This window comes from Cetorhinus maximus, chromosome 9 (assembly GCF_964194155.1).
Source record: "Cetorhinus maximus chromosome 9, sCetMax3.hap1.1, whole genome shotgun sequence".
NCBI classification, from domain to species: Eukaryota; Metazoa; Chordata; class Chondrichthyes; order Lamniformes; family Cetorhinidae; genus Cetorhinus; species Cetorhinus maximus.
The window spans coordinates 112,488,232-112,509,342 of record NC_135887.1 but is presented as its reverse complement, the minus strand read 5'-3'; the positions used below and the strand labels follow the sequence as shown (position 1 = coordinate 112,509,342).

The 21,111-nt window shown below is 42.8% G+C and overlaps 1 protein-coding gene across 2 annotated transcripts in view; it reads left to right on the top strand.

The window, feature by feature from the left end:
- Nucleotides 1–20,239, top strand: part of LOC144684941 (TBC1 domain family member whacked) — a 166,244-nt gene extending 146,005 nt beyond the window's left edge. For both annotated transcript variants that reach the window (XR_013577591.1, XM_078549380.1), the window contains exons 11-12: nucleotides 9,202–9,324; nucleotides 19,718–20,239. Coding sequence is in view for 1 of the 2 variants with exons in the window: in XM_078549380.1 (XP_078405506.1) it covers nucleotides 9,202–9,324; nucleotides 19,718–19,950 (356 nt within the window). In the remaining variant the exon portion in view is untranslated. The remainder of the gene's footprint in view (nucleotides 1–9,201; nucleotides 9,325–19,717) is intronic.
- Nucleotides 20,240–21,111: the final 872 nt, after the last annotated feature.

Here is a 21,111-nt window from a genome sequence, read left to right as displayed (position 1 = left end):
CAAGGCAAAGTAGTAACAGAAGTTTATTCAAACACTATTCATCCTGTAGACTGGCCAGGTATCATGATGTGCTCAATGAAAAATGAGAAAAGCACCTTTTTAAAAGATTGTTGTTAATACACTGAGAGAATATTATATTTCATCAATGTAATTATATTTACTGTAATCGGGGGCATAAGTTATGTTGTTGGTTAGCAAGAACACGATGCAATATCAGCCTTCTGATCCTATAACATTTCAAATTAGCTGGAAGCTGTCTAGTGCTACGGAATTTATCCATTTGTTCAAGCAGTGTGGGAAAAGTCAATTTTACTACAACTTAAAAGTGTCTTTTTAATTTTTTGTTTAAAAAGTTCAGTTCTATTTTAGCAGATACCTGCCATGGCTCAGTGGGTAACACTCTTGGCCCCTCGGCTAAGTTGAGTTGAAGTCCCACTCTACAGGCTTGATCACAAAAACCAGGCTGACAGTCTCGATGCAGAATGGAGGGAGTGCTACAGTTAGGCATTGCCTCTACCTTAACCCAACCTCAGACACAAGTCCTGTAGGTCATCTAGTCTTCCCCATATCCATCTATCTACCTATTTTCCTTGGTCTCCGATTGACAGCTGTAGCTTTCTCTGTATCTAACTGTCACCCCTTGAAATAGTTTGAACTGAAATGAGATGTGGTCCAACTCAGTTCTGCATGGATTTGAACTCACAGTACCAACTTGCACAAAATAATGATCTGATTTGGGCTACTGAGACACCCGGAGCTGCCAATGAAACCTTTCTAAAATTCCAGGTGGGGCCTCCACTTTCCCTATTCCACACCCCTTCCCCAGCTTCCATGCATGAAACTGTTTCACACAGAGCAGGACAGAAAAGGACTACTTTTCTTTTATTCTTTTATGGGATGAGGGTGTCACTGGCTAGGCCACCATTTACTGCCCATCCCTAATTGCCTCTGAGAAGGTACTGATGAGCAGCCATCTTGAATCACTGCAGTCCACCTGGTGTAGGTACACCCTCAGTGCTGTTAGGGAAGGAGTTCCAGGATTTTAACCCAGTGACAGTGAAGGAGTGATATAGTTCCAAGGCAGCATGGTGCGTGACTTGAAGAAGAACTTGCAGATGGTGGTGTTCCCATGTGCCTGCAGTCCTTGTCCTTCTAGGTGGTAGAGTGTCGTGGGTTTGGAAGGTGCTGTCAAAAAAGCTTTGACGAGTTGTTGCAGCAATCGTGCAGATGGTACACACTGCAGCCACGGTGCGCCTGTGTTGGAGGGAGTGAATGCTTAAAGTGGTGGATGGGATGCTGATCAAGCAGGCCACATTGTCCTGGGTGGTGTTGAGCTTCTTAAGTATTGTTGGAGATGCACTTATCTTGGCAAGTAGAGAGTTTCCATCATACTCTAGATGGTGGACAGGCTTTGGGGAGTCGGAAGGTCATTTACTCGCTGCAGAATTTCCAGTCTCTGACCTGTTCTTGTTGCCATATGTATTTATATGGCTGCTCTAGTTAAGTTTCTGATCAATAATATCCCTTAGGATGTTGATGGTGAATGATTCAGTAATGCTATGCCATTAAGCATCAAGAGTAGCTGGTTAGATTCTCTCTTGTTGGAGATGGTCATTGCCTGGCACTTGTCTGGAGTGAGTTTTACTCACCACTCATCAGCCCTAGCCTGAATGTTGTCTAGGTCTTTGCTGCATGGAGGTACAGACTGCCTCAGTATCTGAGGGGTTACAAAAGGTAATGAACACTGCAATCATCAGCAGACATTCCTACTTCTGACCTTATGATGGAGGGAATGTCATTGATTAAAGAGCTGAAGATGGTTGAGCCTAGGAGACTGCCATGAGGAACTCCTACAGCATTATCCTGAGGCTGAGATGAAAGACCTCCAATAGCTACAAACATCTTCCTTTGTGCTAAGTATGACTCCAATCAGTGAAGAGTTTTTCCCAGATTCCCATTGATTTTAATTTGCCTGGGCTCCATGATGCCACACTCAGCCAAATGCTGCCTTGATGTTAAGGACAGTCACTCTCACCTCACCCCACCTATTGAATTCAACTCTTTATCCATGTTTGGACCAAAGCTTTAATGAAGTCAGGAGTTGTAAGCCCCTGGCAGACTCCAAAATGAGCATTGGTGAGCAGATCATTGTTTAGTAAGTGCCGCCTGATAGCGCTGTCAATGACACTTACCGTCTCTGTACTGATCATTGTAAGTAGACCAATAGGCAGTAATTGACCGGATTAGATTTGTCTTGCTTTTTGTGAAAAGGTGATACCTGGACAAATTTCTACATAATCAGGTGGATCCCAATCTTGTAGCTGTACTAGAACAGCTTGCTAGGGACACAGCTAGTTCTAGAGCATAAGTCTTCAGTACTACAGCCAGGATGTTGTCAGGACCCATAGTCTTTGGTGTATGCATTTCTTGATGTGATGTGGAGTGAATTGAATTGGCAGAAGACTGGCATCTCTGATGCTGGGTCATCAGGAGGAGGCTGGGATGCATCATCGACTCGGCACTTGTGGCTGATGATGATTGCAAATGCTTCAACCTTGTCTTTGCATTGATGTGCTGGTCTCCCCCATCATTGAGGGATTTTTGGAGCCTCCTCCTCCTCTGGTCACTTGCTTAGTTGCCCATCACCATCCACGACTGGATGAGGCTGGACGGCAGGACTGCAGAGCTTTGATTTGATCTGTTGTGGGATTGTTTAGCTCTGTCTATCACATGCTGCTTCCTGTAGTCCAGTGTTGTAGCTTAACCAGGTTTTTCACCTCATTTTTAGGTACACCTAGTGCTGCTCCTGGCATGCTCTCCTGCACTCCTCATTGCACCACGGTTGATCCCCTGACTTGATGGTAATGATTAGACTGAGGGATGTGCCAGATCACGAAGTTACAGATTGTGGTTGAACGTAATTCTGCTGTTGCTGATGTCCCACAACACCTGATGGATGCTCTGTTTGGAGCTGCTAGATCTGTTCTGCATCTATCCCATTTAGCACGGTGGTTGTGCCATACAATGCAACGGAGCATATCTGCAATGTGAAGACAGGACTTCATCTGCACAAGTACTGTGCACTAGTCACTCACACCAATACTATTATGGGCAAATGCATCTGCAGCATGTTGATTGGTGGGGGAAAGGTCAAGTAGGCTTTCCCTTCTGCCGGTTCTCTCACCACCTGCCTCAGGCCCATTCTGGCAGATATGTCCTTCAGGACTTAACCAGTTTGGTCAGTAGTGGAGCCACTTGGGCGTTGTAGTCCACCACATAGAGTACATTCCGCACCCTTGCCAACAACCTCAGTGCTTCTTCCAAGTGATGTTCAAAATGGAGGAGTACTGATTCATCAGCTGAGAGAGGGCAGTAAGTTGTAATCAGCAGGAGTTTTCCTTGCCCATGTTTGACCTGATGCCATGAGACTTCATGGATTCTGCAGTCAATGTTGAGGACTTCCAGGCCAAGCACCCCTAACTGTATACCACTGTGTCATAATTTCTAGTGGGTCTATCAGTGGAACAGGCCATCCCAGGGATGGTGATGGAGGAGTCTGCGACATTTGCTGCAAGGTATGATTCTGTGAGTATGACCATGTTTGGCTTTTGTTTAATTAGCCTGTGAACCAGCCACATTTTGGCATCTATCCTCAGACATTAGTGAGAAGGACTTTGCAGAGTTGACTGGGCATGCCTTTGGCATGTCTGGTGCCTAGGTTGATGCTGGCGGGTCTATCCAGTTTTATTCTTATTAGAATTTTCATAGCAATTTGAAACAACTGAGTGGCATGCTACCCTATCTCAGAAGACAGTTAAAAGTCAACCACATTAGTAAAACAGATGAGTTTTACAACAATTAACCCTTACTGAAACTAACTATTTAATTCCATATTTTATTTAATTAACTGCATTGTAATTCCCCAGTTGCTGTGGTGGGATTTGCACTCTTGCCTCATAAGTCCAGATCTCTCGACTACTAGTCCATAACATAACCACTATGCTACCACACCCCTCTCTACCACAAGGAGTGATTGAGATAAATAGCATAGATCCATTTAAGGGTAAACTAGGTTAGCACATGAGGGAGAAAATAACAGAATGATCAGTGATAGGGTTAAATGTGGAATGGCGTGTGTGGAATATAAGCGCCAGCGAAGACCGGTTGGGCCAAATGGTCTGTTTCTTTGCTGTAAATCTATGTATAATTAAACCTGTTTCAGCTGATTCCCATTCAGCAAGGTAAGCTTGAATAAGGTTAACACCCTCTTTCATCCACCGAACCACCTCAATCCCATCTTCCTGTTAAATTGGACATAAATGACCCCATGGCACAATTTCAAAGAAGAGCATGGAAATTCTTGTAGTGCCCAGGCCAACATTTATCCCTAATGAGTTCAGCCTGCACAATGGCAGTTTAAGAATTGAATTCAGTTTTCTAAATCTGTAAATAAAAAACTGGTAATAGTGAAAGTGACCATGAAGCTGTCAGATTGTCATAAAAAAAACTGGTTCACTGATGTCTTTTAGGGAAGAAAATCTGCTGTTCTTACCCAGTCTGAGCCTGTATGTGACTCTAGTCCCACACCAACTTAGTCAACTCTTAACTTACCTTTGATATGGTCTAGCAAGATACTGAGTACCTTCACCACACAAACTGCAGCAGTTCAAGAAGGCCCACCAACCCCTTCTCAAGGCAACTAGGGATGGCCAATAAATGGCAGCCTTGCCAGCAACTACCACATCGAAATTAAGAATGTGAAAAAAATTTGGCACCATTGTTATGCAATTTTGAAATGAGCTTGTTGCATGTTCTATTTAGGTATGATTTGCAGTGATATCTTTCAAAAGTTGCCTTTGATTTTGTTGATGGTCTTACAACTCTTTAAAGGGCAAAAGTTGGCTTGTCAAATTGCTTTACTGAAACGTGGAGGCCCCCAGTTTGTTTTGAGAAAAAAACATTTGGAGAATTTGAATTTAAAGCTTTCGTTGCCACATAAAAATATTTGAAGGTGGTGATGGTTGTCTCAACATCTCCTCACCATTGTCTTGAAACAAGGTTTGTTTACAAAACAATAAGCTTCCCATATTGTGTCTAATTCACAGGCAGCAGTGTACACTCCTGCAGTGCTTCTTCCCAGGGCAGGTAGTGTAATATGCGTCACTCACCCACATGAAGAACTGATGCACAATAGGAGGAGTTCAGCTTTATTATCATAATTTAGCGCACAGACTCTGCTATGGTTTTGTCTGCACTTCTACAGGTCCGCACACATGTCTGCACGCCCACAGTCGATGGATGTGAAGATAACAAGGAAACAAAGGACCACCATGCTAATTTGGGCATGTGAAACTTAACACGTTTTTTATTTCAATGAAAGTTCACAATGTTAAAGAAATAAACATGTCGTGCCCCGTGTAAGAACCATCGTTGACTCTACACTCCCTGGTTGTAACCCTTACCCCAGATATTTATTTTTAATTAAAGGGAGGATTGAAAAGTTTTTCTTTGTCCAAACATTTTTTATGGAAAGGAAATAATGCTCTTAAATTTCTCCAGGGTTTCATATAAGGTATCTTTTTGGGGCTTAACAACTGTCACTGCTGTCCTATGGTCTTTAACGTTAATTGTTCCACATTAGGTGTTATAGTCATGCAAGAATGACTGCCTCAGTGCCAACAGTTACATATATATGGTCACATTGTCATATATGTTTTAATGCTTATGACTTGTACAATGCCATGGACCCATGTGGGCAGATGTAACAGTATGATTAAGGCACTGAACTGTACAATTGCTGTGTTCTTTACTTATTTTTAGTGCTTTTTATATTAATTTTTAATCTTCCCCACCCCATGCTGGATTTGTTTGCTTTAGAACATTACAGGCTAAGGGAAAATTCAATGGATGTTTTTAAATAATGAAATAACTTGCATTTATCTAGCACCTTTTCACAACCTCAGGATGTTAAAGAAGTACTTATAGCCAATGAAGTCCTTTATTGAAGTGTTTTTCTCCACTAGAGTATTCAGTTTTCTTGTCCCCACTCTGGGAAGCTCCTTCCCTAAAACCCCTCTGCTTTCCTCTTCACCTCTCCTCTCCTTTACAAACAGGCCTCCTCTTGTTCCTGTGACATACAATGTACATTTTGCTTCTCTGACATTTCAAGAAAGGTGTGATGACAGTTGAGTTTTAAACAAAAGAATAAGAATTCTTCATTTAGAAAGAAAGAAAGGACATACATTTATATGCACCTTTCAACCTATGAAGTAAGTTGTTGTAATGTAGGAGATAAGGCAGCCAATTTTCACACAGCAGCTTTGTGACAAATGGTCAGGTAATCTGCTTTTTTGTGATGTTGGTTCAGCAGTAAATATTGGTCCAGTGCACCAGAGAGAATCCCCTGCTCTTCTTCAAAATGGCAGGACCCTTTACATCCACCTGTGGGGACAGACGGCACCTCAGTTTGGCATCTCATCTAAATGAACATAGGAACAAGAGGCCATTTAGCCCCTTGAACCTGTTCCATGCCATTCAATAGGATCATGGCTGACCTGCAACCTAACTCCATATCCATTAATACCTTTGACTAACAAAAATCTATCACAATCTCAGGTTAAAAATTGATAGTTGATCTAACATCAGCTGCCATTTGTGGATGTAAGTTCCAAACTTATACCACTTTTTCTGTATAAAGTGTTTCCTAAATTCACTCTTAAAAGGTCTGGACCTAATTTTTTAGCCTTTGCTCCCTAATCTTAGATTCCCCAACTAGCAGAAATAGTTGTTCTCTATCTGCCTTGTGTAATCCACTTAGAGTCTTGAAAACATCGATCACATCATCACTTAACCATCTAAATTCCAGAGAATACAACTTTAGTTTCTGTAATCTCTTCTTGTAATTTAACCTTTGGAATACAGGTAGCTTTCTGGTTAATTTATGCTCCATTCCTCCAAGGCCAATTGCCCTAATTGCCCTTGAGAAGGTGGTGGTGTTCTGCCTTCTTGAATCACTGCAGACCATGTGATGTAAAAACACCCACAGTGCTGTTAGGACGGGAGATGCAGGTGGCGGTGTTCCCATGCATCCGCTGCCCTTGTCCATTTAGGTGGTAGACGTCACAGGTTTGGAAGGTGCTGTTGAGGAGCCTCGGTGAGTTGCTGCAGTGCATCTTGTACATGGTACACACAGCTGCCACTGTGCATTGGTGGGGTAGAGAGTGAATGCTTAAGGTGGATGGGGTGCCAATCAAGTGAGCTGCTTTATCCTGGATGGTGTCGAGTTTCTTGAGTGTTGTTGGAGCTGCATGCATTCAAACAAGTTGAGAGTATTCCATCTTACTCCTGACTTGTGCCTTGTAGATGGTGGACAGGCTTTGGGGAGTCGGGAGGTGGGTTATTCTCTGCAGAATTCCCAGCCTCTGACATTCTCTAGTAGCCACATTATTTATAAGGCTGGTCCAGTTCAGTTTCTGGTCAATGGTAATCCCTAGGATGTTGAAAGTGGAGGATCCAGCAATGGTAATGCCATTGAATGTCGAGAGGAAAAGGTGTTAGGTTCCTTCATATTGGAGATGGTCACTGTCTGACACTTGTGTGGCACAAATGTTACTTGACACTTATCAGCCCAAGCCTGAATATTGTTGCTGCTTATGGACATGGATTGCTTCAGTATCGGAGGAGTCACAAATTCTGCTGAATGTTGTGCAATCATCTGCAAACATCCCCACTTCTGACCTTATGATGGAGGGAAGGTTATTGATGAAACAGCTAAAGATGGTTGAGCCTAGGACATCCATCCTAAGGTGTGGCGCCCAGAACTGTGCACCGTAGCCAGATGTAACCTAACCAAGGTTTTGTATAGCTGAAGCATGACTTTATCCCCTTGTATTCTAATATTCTAAAAGCCAGCATTCCATTCACATTTTTGATTATATTCTGTACCTGTTCATGGCATTTTAATAATCTGTGTTTCTGGACCCCAAATCTCTTTGGACCTCCGCTGTTTCTAGCTTTTCAGCACATTTTCCTACACTGAAATCCATTTGCCATGATTTTGCCCATTCATTTAATCTCTTTGTAATTTTATGTTTCCATTTACACTGCTTACAATGCCACCTCTCTGTGTGTCAGCCATGACCTAGTTATGGTTGATTAGGGGAAGATGGTGGCGTAGTAATAATGCCACTGGATTAGTAATCATATGGGAACTTGGGTTCAAATCCCACCACAGCAGCTGGTGGAATTGAAAGCTAATCTCAGTAATGGTTACCATGAATTGTTGATGTAACAACCCATGGATTCACTAATGTCCTTTAGGGAAGGAAGCTGTCTGTCCTTCCCTAGTATGACCTACATGTGACTCCAAATCCACAGCAATGTGGTTGACTCTCACTTACACTCTGAAATGGCTAGCAAGCCAGTCAGTTCAAGGGCAGTTAGGAAGGGGCTTTAACTATGACACTCACATCCCATGAAAGAATAAAAGAAACGCATTCTCGCCTCTCTATCACAAGATTCTGGGTTCAAGTCCCCTCCAGGACTTAAGCGTAAAAATCAAGGCTGATGCTCCAATCCAGTACTGAGGGAGTACTGCACTGTCAGATGAGTTGTTAAACCAAGTCCCCATCTGCAGGCATCGGTGAACATAAAGGATCCCAAGGCACTATTTTGAAGAAGAGCAGGAGAAGAAGAGCAGGAGAGTTCTCCCCAGTGTCTTAGCCAATATTTATCTCTCATTCAACATCATAAAAACAGGTTATCTGGTCATTATCGCATTGCTGTTTGTGGGAATTTGCAGAGCGCACATTGGCAGCTGCACTTCAAAAAGTACTTGGTTGGCTGCAAAGCATTTTGAGATGTTGAGTGGTTGTGAAAAGCACTGTATAAATGCAAGTCTTTCTTTTTCATCAGCAAACTTGCATATGTGGTTTTCTATCCCATCACCTAAGCCATTAATAAATATGGTGAATAATTGAAGCTCGACACAGATCCTTATGGGACACTAGTCACATCGGATGTCACCCCTGACTTGGCAATGTTCGCACAGTACTGTTCTGCAGGGAGGGGTCAGCCTGAATTTTGTGCTCAGGTCTCTGGATTGGGACTTGAACCCATGACCTTTTGAGGGGCAAGAATGCTGCCCACTGAGACATGGCTGACATATGTTTCATGGTCTGGTGTTCTTTGATATGTATACAGGCAGACACTCCATTCAAGCGACCGCTGTAGAAAAGGTGACAAAGTTAAACGGGAAAAATGCAGCTGACTCAAAAGGAACAGACGGGAAGAGGTCCACGCGATCAAGTGCATCAACAGGAAGAGGTACCCCTCCAACAGATATATTGCTTTTTCAGTCTTAAGTTAGAATTTCATTCTGTTTTTTGTATAGGATTTAAACAAAATAATGATCATAAATAGCAAGTTAGGGATATTTCAACACATTTAAGCTCCAATAATCTGTAGGCTGGCAAACATTCCATATAAAGAAACATTCAGAATGGAAGGGATGGGTCGGGAAGATCAGTACCCAGAGCATACAATTAAGATAATCCGCAAAAGAACTAGAGGGAAAATAAAGATTTATTTATGAAGTGAGTTGCAATGATCTGGACCATACTGCACATGAAAGGGTGGTGAAAGCAGATCCAATGATAACTTTCCTCAATATAGCACTCCCAAAGCACTTCAAAGGAGCTTTATCAGACAAAATTTGACAATAAGCCATAGAGGAGACATTAGGGCAGGCAATTAAAGTCTTGGTCAAAACTGTAGCTTTAAAGCAGTGTCTTGGAGGAGAAGAGGGAGATTTAGGGAGGGAATTCCAAAGTTTAGGGCCCAGGCAGCTGAATGCACAGCCGCCAATGGTGTAGAGCAATGAAAATCGGAGGTGTGTAAGAGACCAGTGCTGCAGGAGTGCAGAGGCTTATAAGGCTGGAGTTGGTAGTAACCTTGGAGAGGGAATTAGTTAAAGAGTTGAAAAGGAAAACATTTACGGAGCTATTGGGGAGAGTGGGACTAATTGGATAGCTCCTTCAAAGAGCCAGCACAAATGCGATGGGCCAAATGGCCTCCTTCAGTTTTGTATTGTTCTATGAAACAGCGATATTCAGTGTAGAAGGCAGGTGTTTTCTCCAGAACAGGAGAGATAAAGGATAATTCATTCCCCTATCCACTCAGTCAGTCCTTCCATCAAATCTGTCCAGGGCCTCGTCTTTCCCTATCTCTGGAACCTCTTAAAACCTAAAACATATGGATTGAAATGTAACTGGATGGAATTATGATAGATTAACTCAACACATACCATGTGAAAAGAGAGCAAGCAGCACAACCTGGGATCTCCTGATCTACTTACCATGTGGTTAGGGTCACCCACCCTCCAGGATTGTCCTGCAGTTTCCAAGAATAAAAAAATTAATTTCCTAGATTCTGAAGTGAGCAACACCCAGGAGAAAAATCATGGCAAATTCTCATGATGAACAGTGAATTGTTACCTACTTCTCATTAGTTGCTAGGACAGTCTAAAATTTGACATAATTGATATTTTGTCCCCTCTCAATCATCTTATTGGCATACTGGTACTGCAACTCATAACATTACTGTAAAGTCAATGTTGCTTTACTTTACGAAGGGCAACTAAACGTAACTCAGCCTAATGGTGGAACCCTGGAGGAATGCATCCAACCAAAGTTGGCAACTCTATATTTCCCAGAGAGCAATTGCAAAAAGTGCTTTTTTTAGTTAAGGTTGGAGCGGGAAGTGGGGAGAGGTTGCTTAATTCACTCACCTATCTGAAGTAGATTTAAGCATCAGTCCAGAACAAAACGCAGTCCTGCACTGCCAACTAAGACTAGGTATTGAGATTACAGGGACAGCTGAAGATTTGGTTGCTGTGGTTATTGAGGGTTGCACAGGGTTTTGTTCAGTTTTTAATCTGGTGCAGGTGTCCTGTGCTGTGGTTAGTTAACAGCTAGGTAGAACTCTGCTCCTGTTTATCTAAAGTCACAACTGAATGTTTTACCCATTCATTTTTCCATGGATAGATTTTCTCTTCACTTAAACCCAGTAACCTATTCAAAGTATGAACTTGTACAAAGTCTGACTCAGTTGACGAAAGATTAGCAATTGTTCATGTCTTGTTTAAAGTTAATCTTGCCCAGTTTCTGTGGGTTTTTATTTTGGACAAGTTTCTTTTCTTATTGTGAATCTCCATGACCTGGCTTATCTTTTTCATTTTTAATGTTAGTTCTCAGGATGTGGGCAACACTGGCAATTGCCCATCTCTAGCTACCCTGAGAAGGTGGTGGTGGCGGGGCACCTCTCCCTTTATTAGCCATTCTTTGCACAGCTGAGTGACTTGCTAGGCCACTTCAGAGGACATTGTAGGGCCACAATCTGCTGGTGCAACTGGGATGGATCGAAACCTTAATGAGTAAGTGGAGAAAGATGCAAAACTACAGATCTCCCCAGCACCCACACCCATCACAAACCCCTATTTGAGGCAGGAGGCACCTTGATGTACTGGTGAAATTGAGTGTGGCCTGCAATTGCTTGCAAACGGAACTCCAAAGCCCTAATAGAATCATACAGCACAGAAGGCGGCCATTCGGCCCATCTTGCCTGTGCCAGGTCTTTGAAAGAGCAAACCAATTGGCCCCACTCCCTCCTACTCTTGCCATTTAGCCCTGAATTTTTTTTCACTTAAATTATTTATCCAATTTCCTTTTGCAAATTACTATTGAATCTGTTTCCACTGCTGTTTCACTCACTACAAAAGAAAATTTTCCATTTCTCCCCTGTCCCAGGGTTGCGAAATTCCGACTTCTGCATAATGCAATTAGTCCTTCGAAATTTTTTTTCTGACCTCCACCTCCCTTTAGCCGCTGACACCTCCAACACAGGCAAAGCCAGGAGGAGAGAATCTCATAAATCCTGGAAAATCTTTGCCATTAATAAGGTCAGGATCAGGCTCAGGCTCAGGCTCAGGGGAATTACCATGCATCCCACCGGGAGGGCCCACTCTACTGTTGGTCGCTTGGTGGAGCCGCAAAGTTTGCCAGGCCAGAGGGAGGGGACAGAGCAGCAGAGCTGAGATCCAGACTCCAGAACGAAAGAGCAGTAAAAACTGGGAAATAAGAATACTGGTCCGAACTGGTTTCATATACCTTAAAATGGAACACCCTTAAAAACTGGGAAATAAGAGTACTGGTCTGAACTGGTCTCATATACCTTAACATGGAACACATGTAAAAACTGGGAAATAAGAGTACTGGTCTGAACTGGTCTCATATACCTTAACATGGAACACATGTAAAAACTGGGAAATAAGAATATTGGTCCGAACTAGTGTCATATATCTTAAAATGGAACACAGTAAAAACTGGGAAATAAGAGTACTGGTCCAAACTGTTTTCTTCTTCGGGGGGAAGGGGAGGGGAGCTGGGGGGAGAGGGAGCAGAGGAACCAGGGTACAAAGGAATCCGGGGGATGTGGGGAGTGCGAGCAGCGGAACCTAAGTTCGGCAGGCCCAGGGGGCGGGGGAGGAGCAGCAGAGCTGAGTCTCCAAGGGATTCAGCAGCGTAGGAGGAAAGAGGATCAACAGAGCCTGTGGCAGAAATCTTTATCGCTTTGGAAGACTTGGAAACAGGATGTAAATGAAAATGTGTCAGACTAGAAGTTCTCAAAGTTAGTGAGATGGATTCTACACTGTGCATGATTTACTGATTTGTTGAGTCAAAAGAGAGTGAGATGTTTAAACTTGTGTACTGGAAGGGAAAGTGTGACATTTGGTGACTTCTGATCTCCAGCAAAAAAAAAAAAAATTACAGAATTCTTTGCTGCATTAAAAAAGCTCACATGAAACAAACATTGTTTTTTTTTTATCTAGTGAGATATTATGCAGTAATTAGCTTTAAAATGCAAGACGTTGAAATACTCGTCCATTATAAAAAAACAAAAATCCTCACGAGTAGAAATCTTTCTTAAACAATACAAATGAGCATATTGAGAATCAAACATGCAGTTATTGTGAAAAGTGTTATTCGTTAACCAAATTAGTTTTAGGAAATAAACTCAAAACAATCTGGTTTAGTTGACACAGGAGAACTAACTACCCAGGAGGGTGCAGCTAACCTGAATCTCAGCTGATTATAGTGAATCAGCGCCAGTTTTCAGTTGTGGTGGCCTGGCCATGAAGGGACTTGTGGAGCCCCAGAGCAGCTCAGTGTTGCTGTAAGGCTGTTGGAAAGGTCAGGCTACTGAGTGAGTTAGTTGGAGGGGAAGGGGTTGGGAAGAGGGCCATGTGTGGGGGGGGGAGCAGGGCTGATTGCAAGGTGTGTGTCAGGAGTTGGAGGCCAGAGGAGCTTCAATGAGCCTCCTGTTGCCAGGGAATGTGGAAAGTTTGGCTGAAACCTACATGAATGTATAAAATAATTATATTTTTCAAGTACTTTAAAAACACATTTTCATATTTATATAATGTATCATATGTTGATCTAGAATACACAAACTTTAACAATTAGATACTGAATGTTACTATGCTGCTTTATTCCTCTTTTGTTTTTGCTGGTCGCTGGGGTCATGTTAATTTTCAAGAATTTTATATGTTGGTTCTTGCGATGTGGACATATTGCTGGCAAGGCCAACACTTGTTGCCCACCCCTAATTGGCCTTAAAGGTGATGGTGATTTAAAATGGGGTCACATTGGATAACAGTTTGCGAAGCACAGCCATTGTCCTTTGCTTCACTTCGCATGTACATAATTCAGCAAGGTCATGTTCCATTGTTAGTATGGACTTTATGTTGTGTTACATACACAAACTGCATTGAAAGCTGAAATGCTGAGGTCGCTTTGGTGATTTGATGCACTGGTCTACATTCTTGACAGCAATATAAGGTAAACAAAGGGAAAACTAGTGGTTCTACCCACTTGAAGTCTAATAATTTCAACTATTTAAAGTGGCCTAGAACATTTGCATTCACTATAGATCAGAAAACATGCTATAATTACGTGATTCCTTGTCACAAAAGATTTTCAGACCTGTTTGTCTTCAGCCACTCTCTCCCCCGTATACCTTAAATCTATGTCCTCTGCTTACTGACCCTCCTGCCAGTGAAATCAGTTTCTCCTTATCTACTCCATAAAAACCTTTCTTGATTAACTATAATTACAAAATCAGTTCTCAGCATGAAACCTGTTTTGAGAGGAGGGCTCTCATTGGGTTGGACTAGTTTCACTTATGGGTTAGCCCGCAGCCAGCAGTGGCTGGGATGAAAGTCTTCTTTGCTCGAATTATGGATACTAAGGCACCAAGCAGGACTCCATATTGCAGAAACAAGTCTTCAGAGCACTGGGTGGGATGAGTTTTTGCTGGAGTGGTGGCTCTGTTTCATGACATCAAAGCCCTTGACTGGTGAAAAGGAAAACAAAAAATGCTGGAATTGCACAGCAAGAGCCATCAGCCTCTGCAAAGAGAAAAAGGAATGTAGGGACAGGAGGAGACCATTCATTCCCCTCAAGCGTGTTCGCCGCCATTCTGTATCTTAACTCCATTTGCCCACCTTGGCTCTGTACCCCTTAATACCCTTGGCCAACAAAAAGCTATCAGTTTGAGTTCTGGTATTTTCAATTGGCTACAGCATCAATAGCTTTTAGGGAAGACAGTTCCAGATTTCTACTAAACTTTGTGTGAAGATGTTTAACATATCAGCCAGAACCCTTTGGTCTGTACCTGAAGTGTACCAAAGTCTTTAACTACTTTTCCAATATGGATAAGTGCAATGTAGTGCATTTTGGTAGGTAGAATAAAGAGGCCATACACTCCTGGAAAAATAAGAGTCACAAGGGGTACAGGAAGTAGCAACGCAGGTTAGCAAAGTGATCAAAAAATGCAGGCAAGGCATAGACTCATTTCTAGAAGAATATAATTCAGAAGGAGAGAAATTATGTTAAACTTGTATAGAACCTTGGTTAGACCACAGTTAGAATACTGAGCATAGTCTGGTCTCCATATTACAAAATGGATGCAGGCGAATTGGTGAAGGTACAAACATTATCTACAAGGATGGTATCAGAACTGAGAGAGTAGATAAGATTGAACAGTCTGGGGATCATTTATCTAGAAAAGAGAAGGTTGAAGGGTGACCTGATAGAAGTCTTTTAAATGATGAAGGTGTTTGAAAGGGTCCATATAGAAAAGATGTTTCAACTTGTGGGGGAAACCAGAAATAGAGGTCATAAATATGGGATAGTCACAAATAAATCCAATAAAGAACTCAGGAGAAACTTCTTTCCCCAGAAAGTGGTGAGAATGTGGAAATCACTGCCACAAGGAGTAGTTTAAGCAAGTCACACAAGTGTATTTAAGGGAAAGCTATATAAACAAAAAGGAATAGAAGGGTATGCTGATAGGGTGGAATGTGGTAAGGCTGAGAGGAGTTTCATTTGGAGCATAAACGCCAGCGAGGACCAGTTGGGCCAAACAGCTGTTTCTGTGTTTAAAAACTATGTAAACCCACTGTGTGTTTCTAGAATTTTCTCAATGCAAAGAGTTAACAAGAAGTTATAGCAAACACTTACCTTGCTGTATGGGTTCTCCCTCACCAACACACCCCCCCCCACCCCATCCCACCTCCTTAGCTGATCAATCAATACCCTCCATGTTAAACATCACTTGGAGGAAGCACTTAGGGTGGCAAGGGCGCAGAATGTACTCTGGGCGATAGCACTATTGACCGAGCTGGCCGAGTCCTAAAGGACATAGCTGCTAGTCTGGGTCTCCAGCAGGTGGTGAGGGAACCAACAAGAGGGAAAAACATATTTGACTTCACCCTCACCAACCTGCCCGCCGCAGATAGGTCTATCCATGACATCAGTAGGAGTGACCACTGCACAGTCCTTGTGGTGACAAGGTCCCGCCTTCACATTGAGGTGACCTCCATCGTGTTGTGTGGCACAACCACCGTGCTAAGTTTTAGATAGATTTCGAACAGATCTAGCAACTCAAAACTGGGCAACCATGAGGCGCTGTGGGCTGTCAGCAGCAGCAGAACTGTACCCAACCACAACCTGTAACCTCATGGCCAGGCTTCCCCCCCCCACGCTAATATTAGCACTAAGCAAGGGGATCAATCCTAATTCAATGAAGAGTGCAGAAGGGCATGCCAGGAGCAGCACCAGGCATGCCTAAAAATGAGGTGTCAACCTGGTGAAACTACAACACAGGGCTAATTGCATGCCAAACAGCATAAACGGCAAGCGATAGACAGAGCTAAGCGATTCCACAACCACAGTCAATGAAACTTAAGATGGTTTGGCCTAGGATACTACCCTGAGGAACTTCTGAAGAGATATTCTGGGCCTGAGATGACTGGCCGCCAATACCACAACCATCTTCCTTAGTGCTAGGTATGATTCCAAACACTGGACAGTTTCCTCCCTGATTCCCATTGACTTCAATTTTGCCCGGACTTCTTGATGCCACACTTGGTCAAATGTTATCATGGGCAGTCATTCTCACCTATCTCTTAAATTCGGCTTTATGTCCATGTTTGGATCAAGGCTGTAATGAGACCAGGAGCTGAGTGGCCCTGGCAGAACCCAAACTGAGGATCAGTGAGCAGGTTATTGCTAGGTAAGTGCCACTTGATAGCACTGTCGACAACACCTTCCATCACTTTGCAGATGATCAAAAGTAGACTGATGGGGCGATAATTGGCTGGATTGGATTTGTCCTATTTTTTGTGGACAGAACAAACCTGGGCAATTTTTCACATTGTTGGGTAGATGTCATTGTTATAGCTGTACTGGAACTGATTGGCTAGGGGCATGCTAGTTCTGGAGCATAATTCTTCAGTACTACTGTCAAGCTGTTGTCAGGGCCCATAGCTTTTGCTGTGTTCAGTGCCTTTAGTCATTTCTTGATATGATGTGGAGTGAATCAAATTGACTGAAGATTGGCATCTGTGATGCTGGGGACCTTACGAGATGACCATGATGGATCATCCACTCAGCACTTCTGGCTGAAAATGGTTGCAAATGCTTCAGTCTTATCTTTTGCACTGATGTGCTTGGCTCCCCCATCATTGAGGTTGAGGATGTTTGTGGAGCCTCCTCCTCTGATTATTTGTTTAGTTGTCCACCACCATTCACAAAGGACTTTTATCTGATCCATTGATTCTAGGATCGCTTACAGTCTCCTGCATGCTGCTTCTACTGTTTAGCATGCATGTGTCATGCCAACCTGGTGAAGCTACATCACTTTTAGATAAATCTGGTGCTGCTCCTGGCATGTCCTCTTGCAGTCCTCATTGAACTATGGTTGATCTCCTGGCTTGATGGTAATGGGAGAGTGAGGGATATGGCAGGCCATGAGGTTACAGATTGTGGGTATATAAAATTCTGCTGCTGATGGTCCATTGTGCCACATGGATGCCAAGTTTTGTGCTGCCAGATCTTTTCTGAATCTATCCTATTTAGCACAGTGATGGTGCCACAGAACATGATGGGTGGTATCCTCAATGTGAAGGTGTGACTTTGTCTCCACAAGGACTGTGTGATGGTCACTCCTATCAATATTGCCATGGACAGATGCAGCTGCGACAGGTAGATTGGTGAGGACTAATTCATGTAGGTTTTCCCTTTTTTTGGCTCTCTCGCCACCAACTGCAGGCCTAGTCTGACAGATATGTACTTCAGGACTCTTCCAGCTTGGTCAGTAGTAGTGCTACTGAAAAACTCTTGGTGATGGGCATTGAAACCCTTGCTATTCTTGGTGCTTCTTCCAAGTTGTATTCAACAAGGAGGAGCACTAATATAACATTGTTAATGCAGTAAAATGCCCCAAGATGCTTCATGGGAGTGGTTAAGGCAAACTTTGCCACTGAGCCACATAAGAAGATATTAGGACATTTCAGGACCACCTTCTCTTGGACAATTAGGGATGAGCAACAAACACTGGTTTTTCCAGTGATAACCACATCCTAAAAACAAAGATTTTTTTTTATATGACCAAAAGCTTGATCAGAATTTTATGCTTTCAAATAGTACCTTTTAAGTTATTTCCAGAACTGTTTCGCTCATCAACCCTGCACCAAATTGTATTTCGTTTTGAGTGCGTGAGAGAATACAAAATATGGAACCATAGAATAGTACAGCATGGATAGAGGCCATTCAGCCCAACAAGCCTGTGCCAGCAATTTTTCCTCTTTCAAGTATTTAAAATCTAAAACCCCTCTAGTTACTTTAATATTGAAACTGGTGCCCATTTGGATCTTAAGCGGTCTGAACTGAGTTCCTGGCCTTGATGAGAGTGCCACACTAACCAAAAGCAGAAGTTAACATCAAAATTAACTCCTGAAATAATGACAACTGACTTTAAGAGAATGTTTCAACCTTAGGGGATTGAAACTTGGCAGCGAAGTCATCAAGAAATGCTCCTTTTGGATCCAAACCTTCACCCCAATGAGCATACCAGGCTGGAATTCTATGTCTCAGTGAGAATTATGCTTGGTATGCCTTCATCTGAACTCCCCTGTAGTAACATAACTTAGTGGTGACATCAAAAGAAAAGATTCCTCAATTACGTTGGATTAAAAGTAATTGGCACTTTGCTCTGTCTCATTTTATTCTTAACTGCTTACCGATTTTATCATTTACTGAGCCAGGTTCTGCTTATGTAGTACTTATAAGGCTGCGCCTCAGAGTTTTGCATTTTGCAATTTCTTTTTTTGTTCCGGTGATATTTGTTGTTCTTGTCCATCCTTGGATGTGGGTGCCCCTGGCATTTATTGCTCATCCCTGACAGCCCCTTGGAAATCCCTCACTAAATTTGAACACTTCTATTAAAATTTACCCTTACCCTTCTCTGCTCCAAGGAGAACAACACCAGCTTCTTCAGATCTCTGCTCAACTGAAGCCCCTCATCCCTGGTACCATTCTACTAAATCTCCTCTGCACCCTCTCTGAAGCCTTGACACCCTTCCTAAATTGTGGCATCCAAACCTCAGCACAATACTCCACCTGAGGCCTGATCAGTGATTAATAAAGATTTAGCTTTTGTACCCTATGTCTCTTTTTATAAAGACTAGTATCCCATGTGCTTTTATGGCAGCCTTATCAATCTGTCCTGCCACCTTCAAAGACTTTTGCACATGCACCCCCAGTTCTCTGTTCCTCTGTACCAAAATGCATATGATTGCAAAATTCAGAGATTAAGGGGAATCTGGATAAGCACATGAGGGTGAAAGGAATAGAAGGATACACTAATGGGGTGAAATGAAGAGGGCTTGGAGGAGGCTTATGATGAGCATTAACACTGGCATGGATCAGTTGAGCTGAATGATTTGTTTCTGTGCTAGGAACATAGGAAGGAACACAGGAGCAGGAGTAGGCCATTCAGCCCATTGAGCCTTTTCTGCCATTCAAAATGATCATGGCTGATCATCCACTTCAATGCCTTTTTCCTACACTATGCCTATATCCCTTTATGTCATTGGAATTTAGATATCTGTCAATCTCTGCTTTAAACATACTCAATGACTGAGCTTCCAATGCCCTCTTGGGTAGAGAATTCCAAAGATTCACAACCCTCTGGGTAAAAAAAATTTTCCTCAACTCGGTCCTAAGTGGCTTCTCTCTTATTTTGAAATTGTGCTGTAAATTTCTATCTGAATTTTTATCCTAATTATTAAACACAGTGCCTTTTTTTGTTGTACAAGGAGCTGGGCAACAAGAGACATTGAAGAACACACTTACCAAGATGCTGAAGATAGCCCGATGTTACCTGCAAGACTTGCGCCACCTGTCCGAAGGCCACAAGGAGAGCCTGTCACAGGACAAAACGCTGATTATCCATGGTCACTCAAAGAGCCGATCGACCACCGTCAATAACAAAGGGCAGGCAAGGAAAGTGAACAGTGGGAAGGGCAGGAGCGAGAGAACTTTCCGATAAGCACAGGTTGGCCTTGTGATCAGCAGGTGACCAGTAAAGGGCAATTGTTTTTCGTCAAGTTTTAGTAAAGAAAAAAATTTGAACGAGGAACAGATATTTTGACTCTGTAATTGGGTGTCCAGTGCTAGTAATTCCATGTTATTTGTTGGTAAACTTGCCTAGTTAAATAACTTTCTCTCTTAAATATATTTTTTAAAAAGCTGTGACAGTCCTTGTACTTTGTCACCGATGCACTTGTGTCTAGTGAAATGCACTCTCAGCCTTTATAAAAATAGAAGTTTCAGATTTTTTTCTGCTGTCTCATTTCCTCTGTCCATTCATTCCAGGGGCTCAATGCCTCGTAAAAGAGGTCACAAAAAAATCTCGCAGCCCCCCCCACCGCCCCCAAACATCTGCTGGTGTCGGAGAGCGCTGAAAGGAATACTTTCGCCCAGAGGGACCAGGAACCCAAAGTCTGCCTGGCTCAAGCCCATTTGCAGTCACTGTTTAAATTTCGTTGATGGGGTATGAGGGTGGGTAAGGGAAAGCAATCTTATGCATGCCCCCCAATTCTACGGTACCATATTAATGGGGCTGCTTTTGAGGATCTTCCATACTTTCCTAAGAATTATAGGCTTCAGCAGAATCCCTGCCAACCAAGAGCTGTTCTGATTCCCATTAAGGCCTCCAGGAAAGTCCCAAATCCTCGCCAGATTAAGGACATCGGTCCTGGAAGATATCAGTTACCTTCAGGCTAAAAGAATGATAACTCCACTGGGAACTGAAGATATTGGCAGGGTGTGGGGGTTTAAAATGTTTCATGGGCATAATGGGGCTAACATCTGAACCACAATGAACTCAACCTGGCTGTACAGGTGACTCCTCTCTGCAGTTTGGAATGGGGCCAACAGCAAGGCCTAGGATGGAATAGGTTTCTGCTCCATTTCAGGGAAAGGAGGCCCTTCAAATTTGAGAGCCTATATCTTTTCCCACAATAATATGATCTCAGGAGTGTAATTTAGTCTCAACCCATGAGGAAAGAGAGCTAAACAAGAATTAAATTGCTTCACTTTTAGCCTACAGCCCACATTTTAATGGGTTATAGGTTAGCCAGGACTCACTTGAGTGATGCAGTTGTATCTTACTGAAAATGTGCCTCCATACTCCACATACACTATGAAA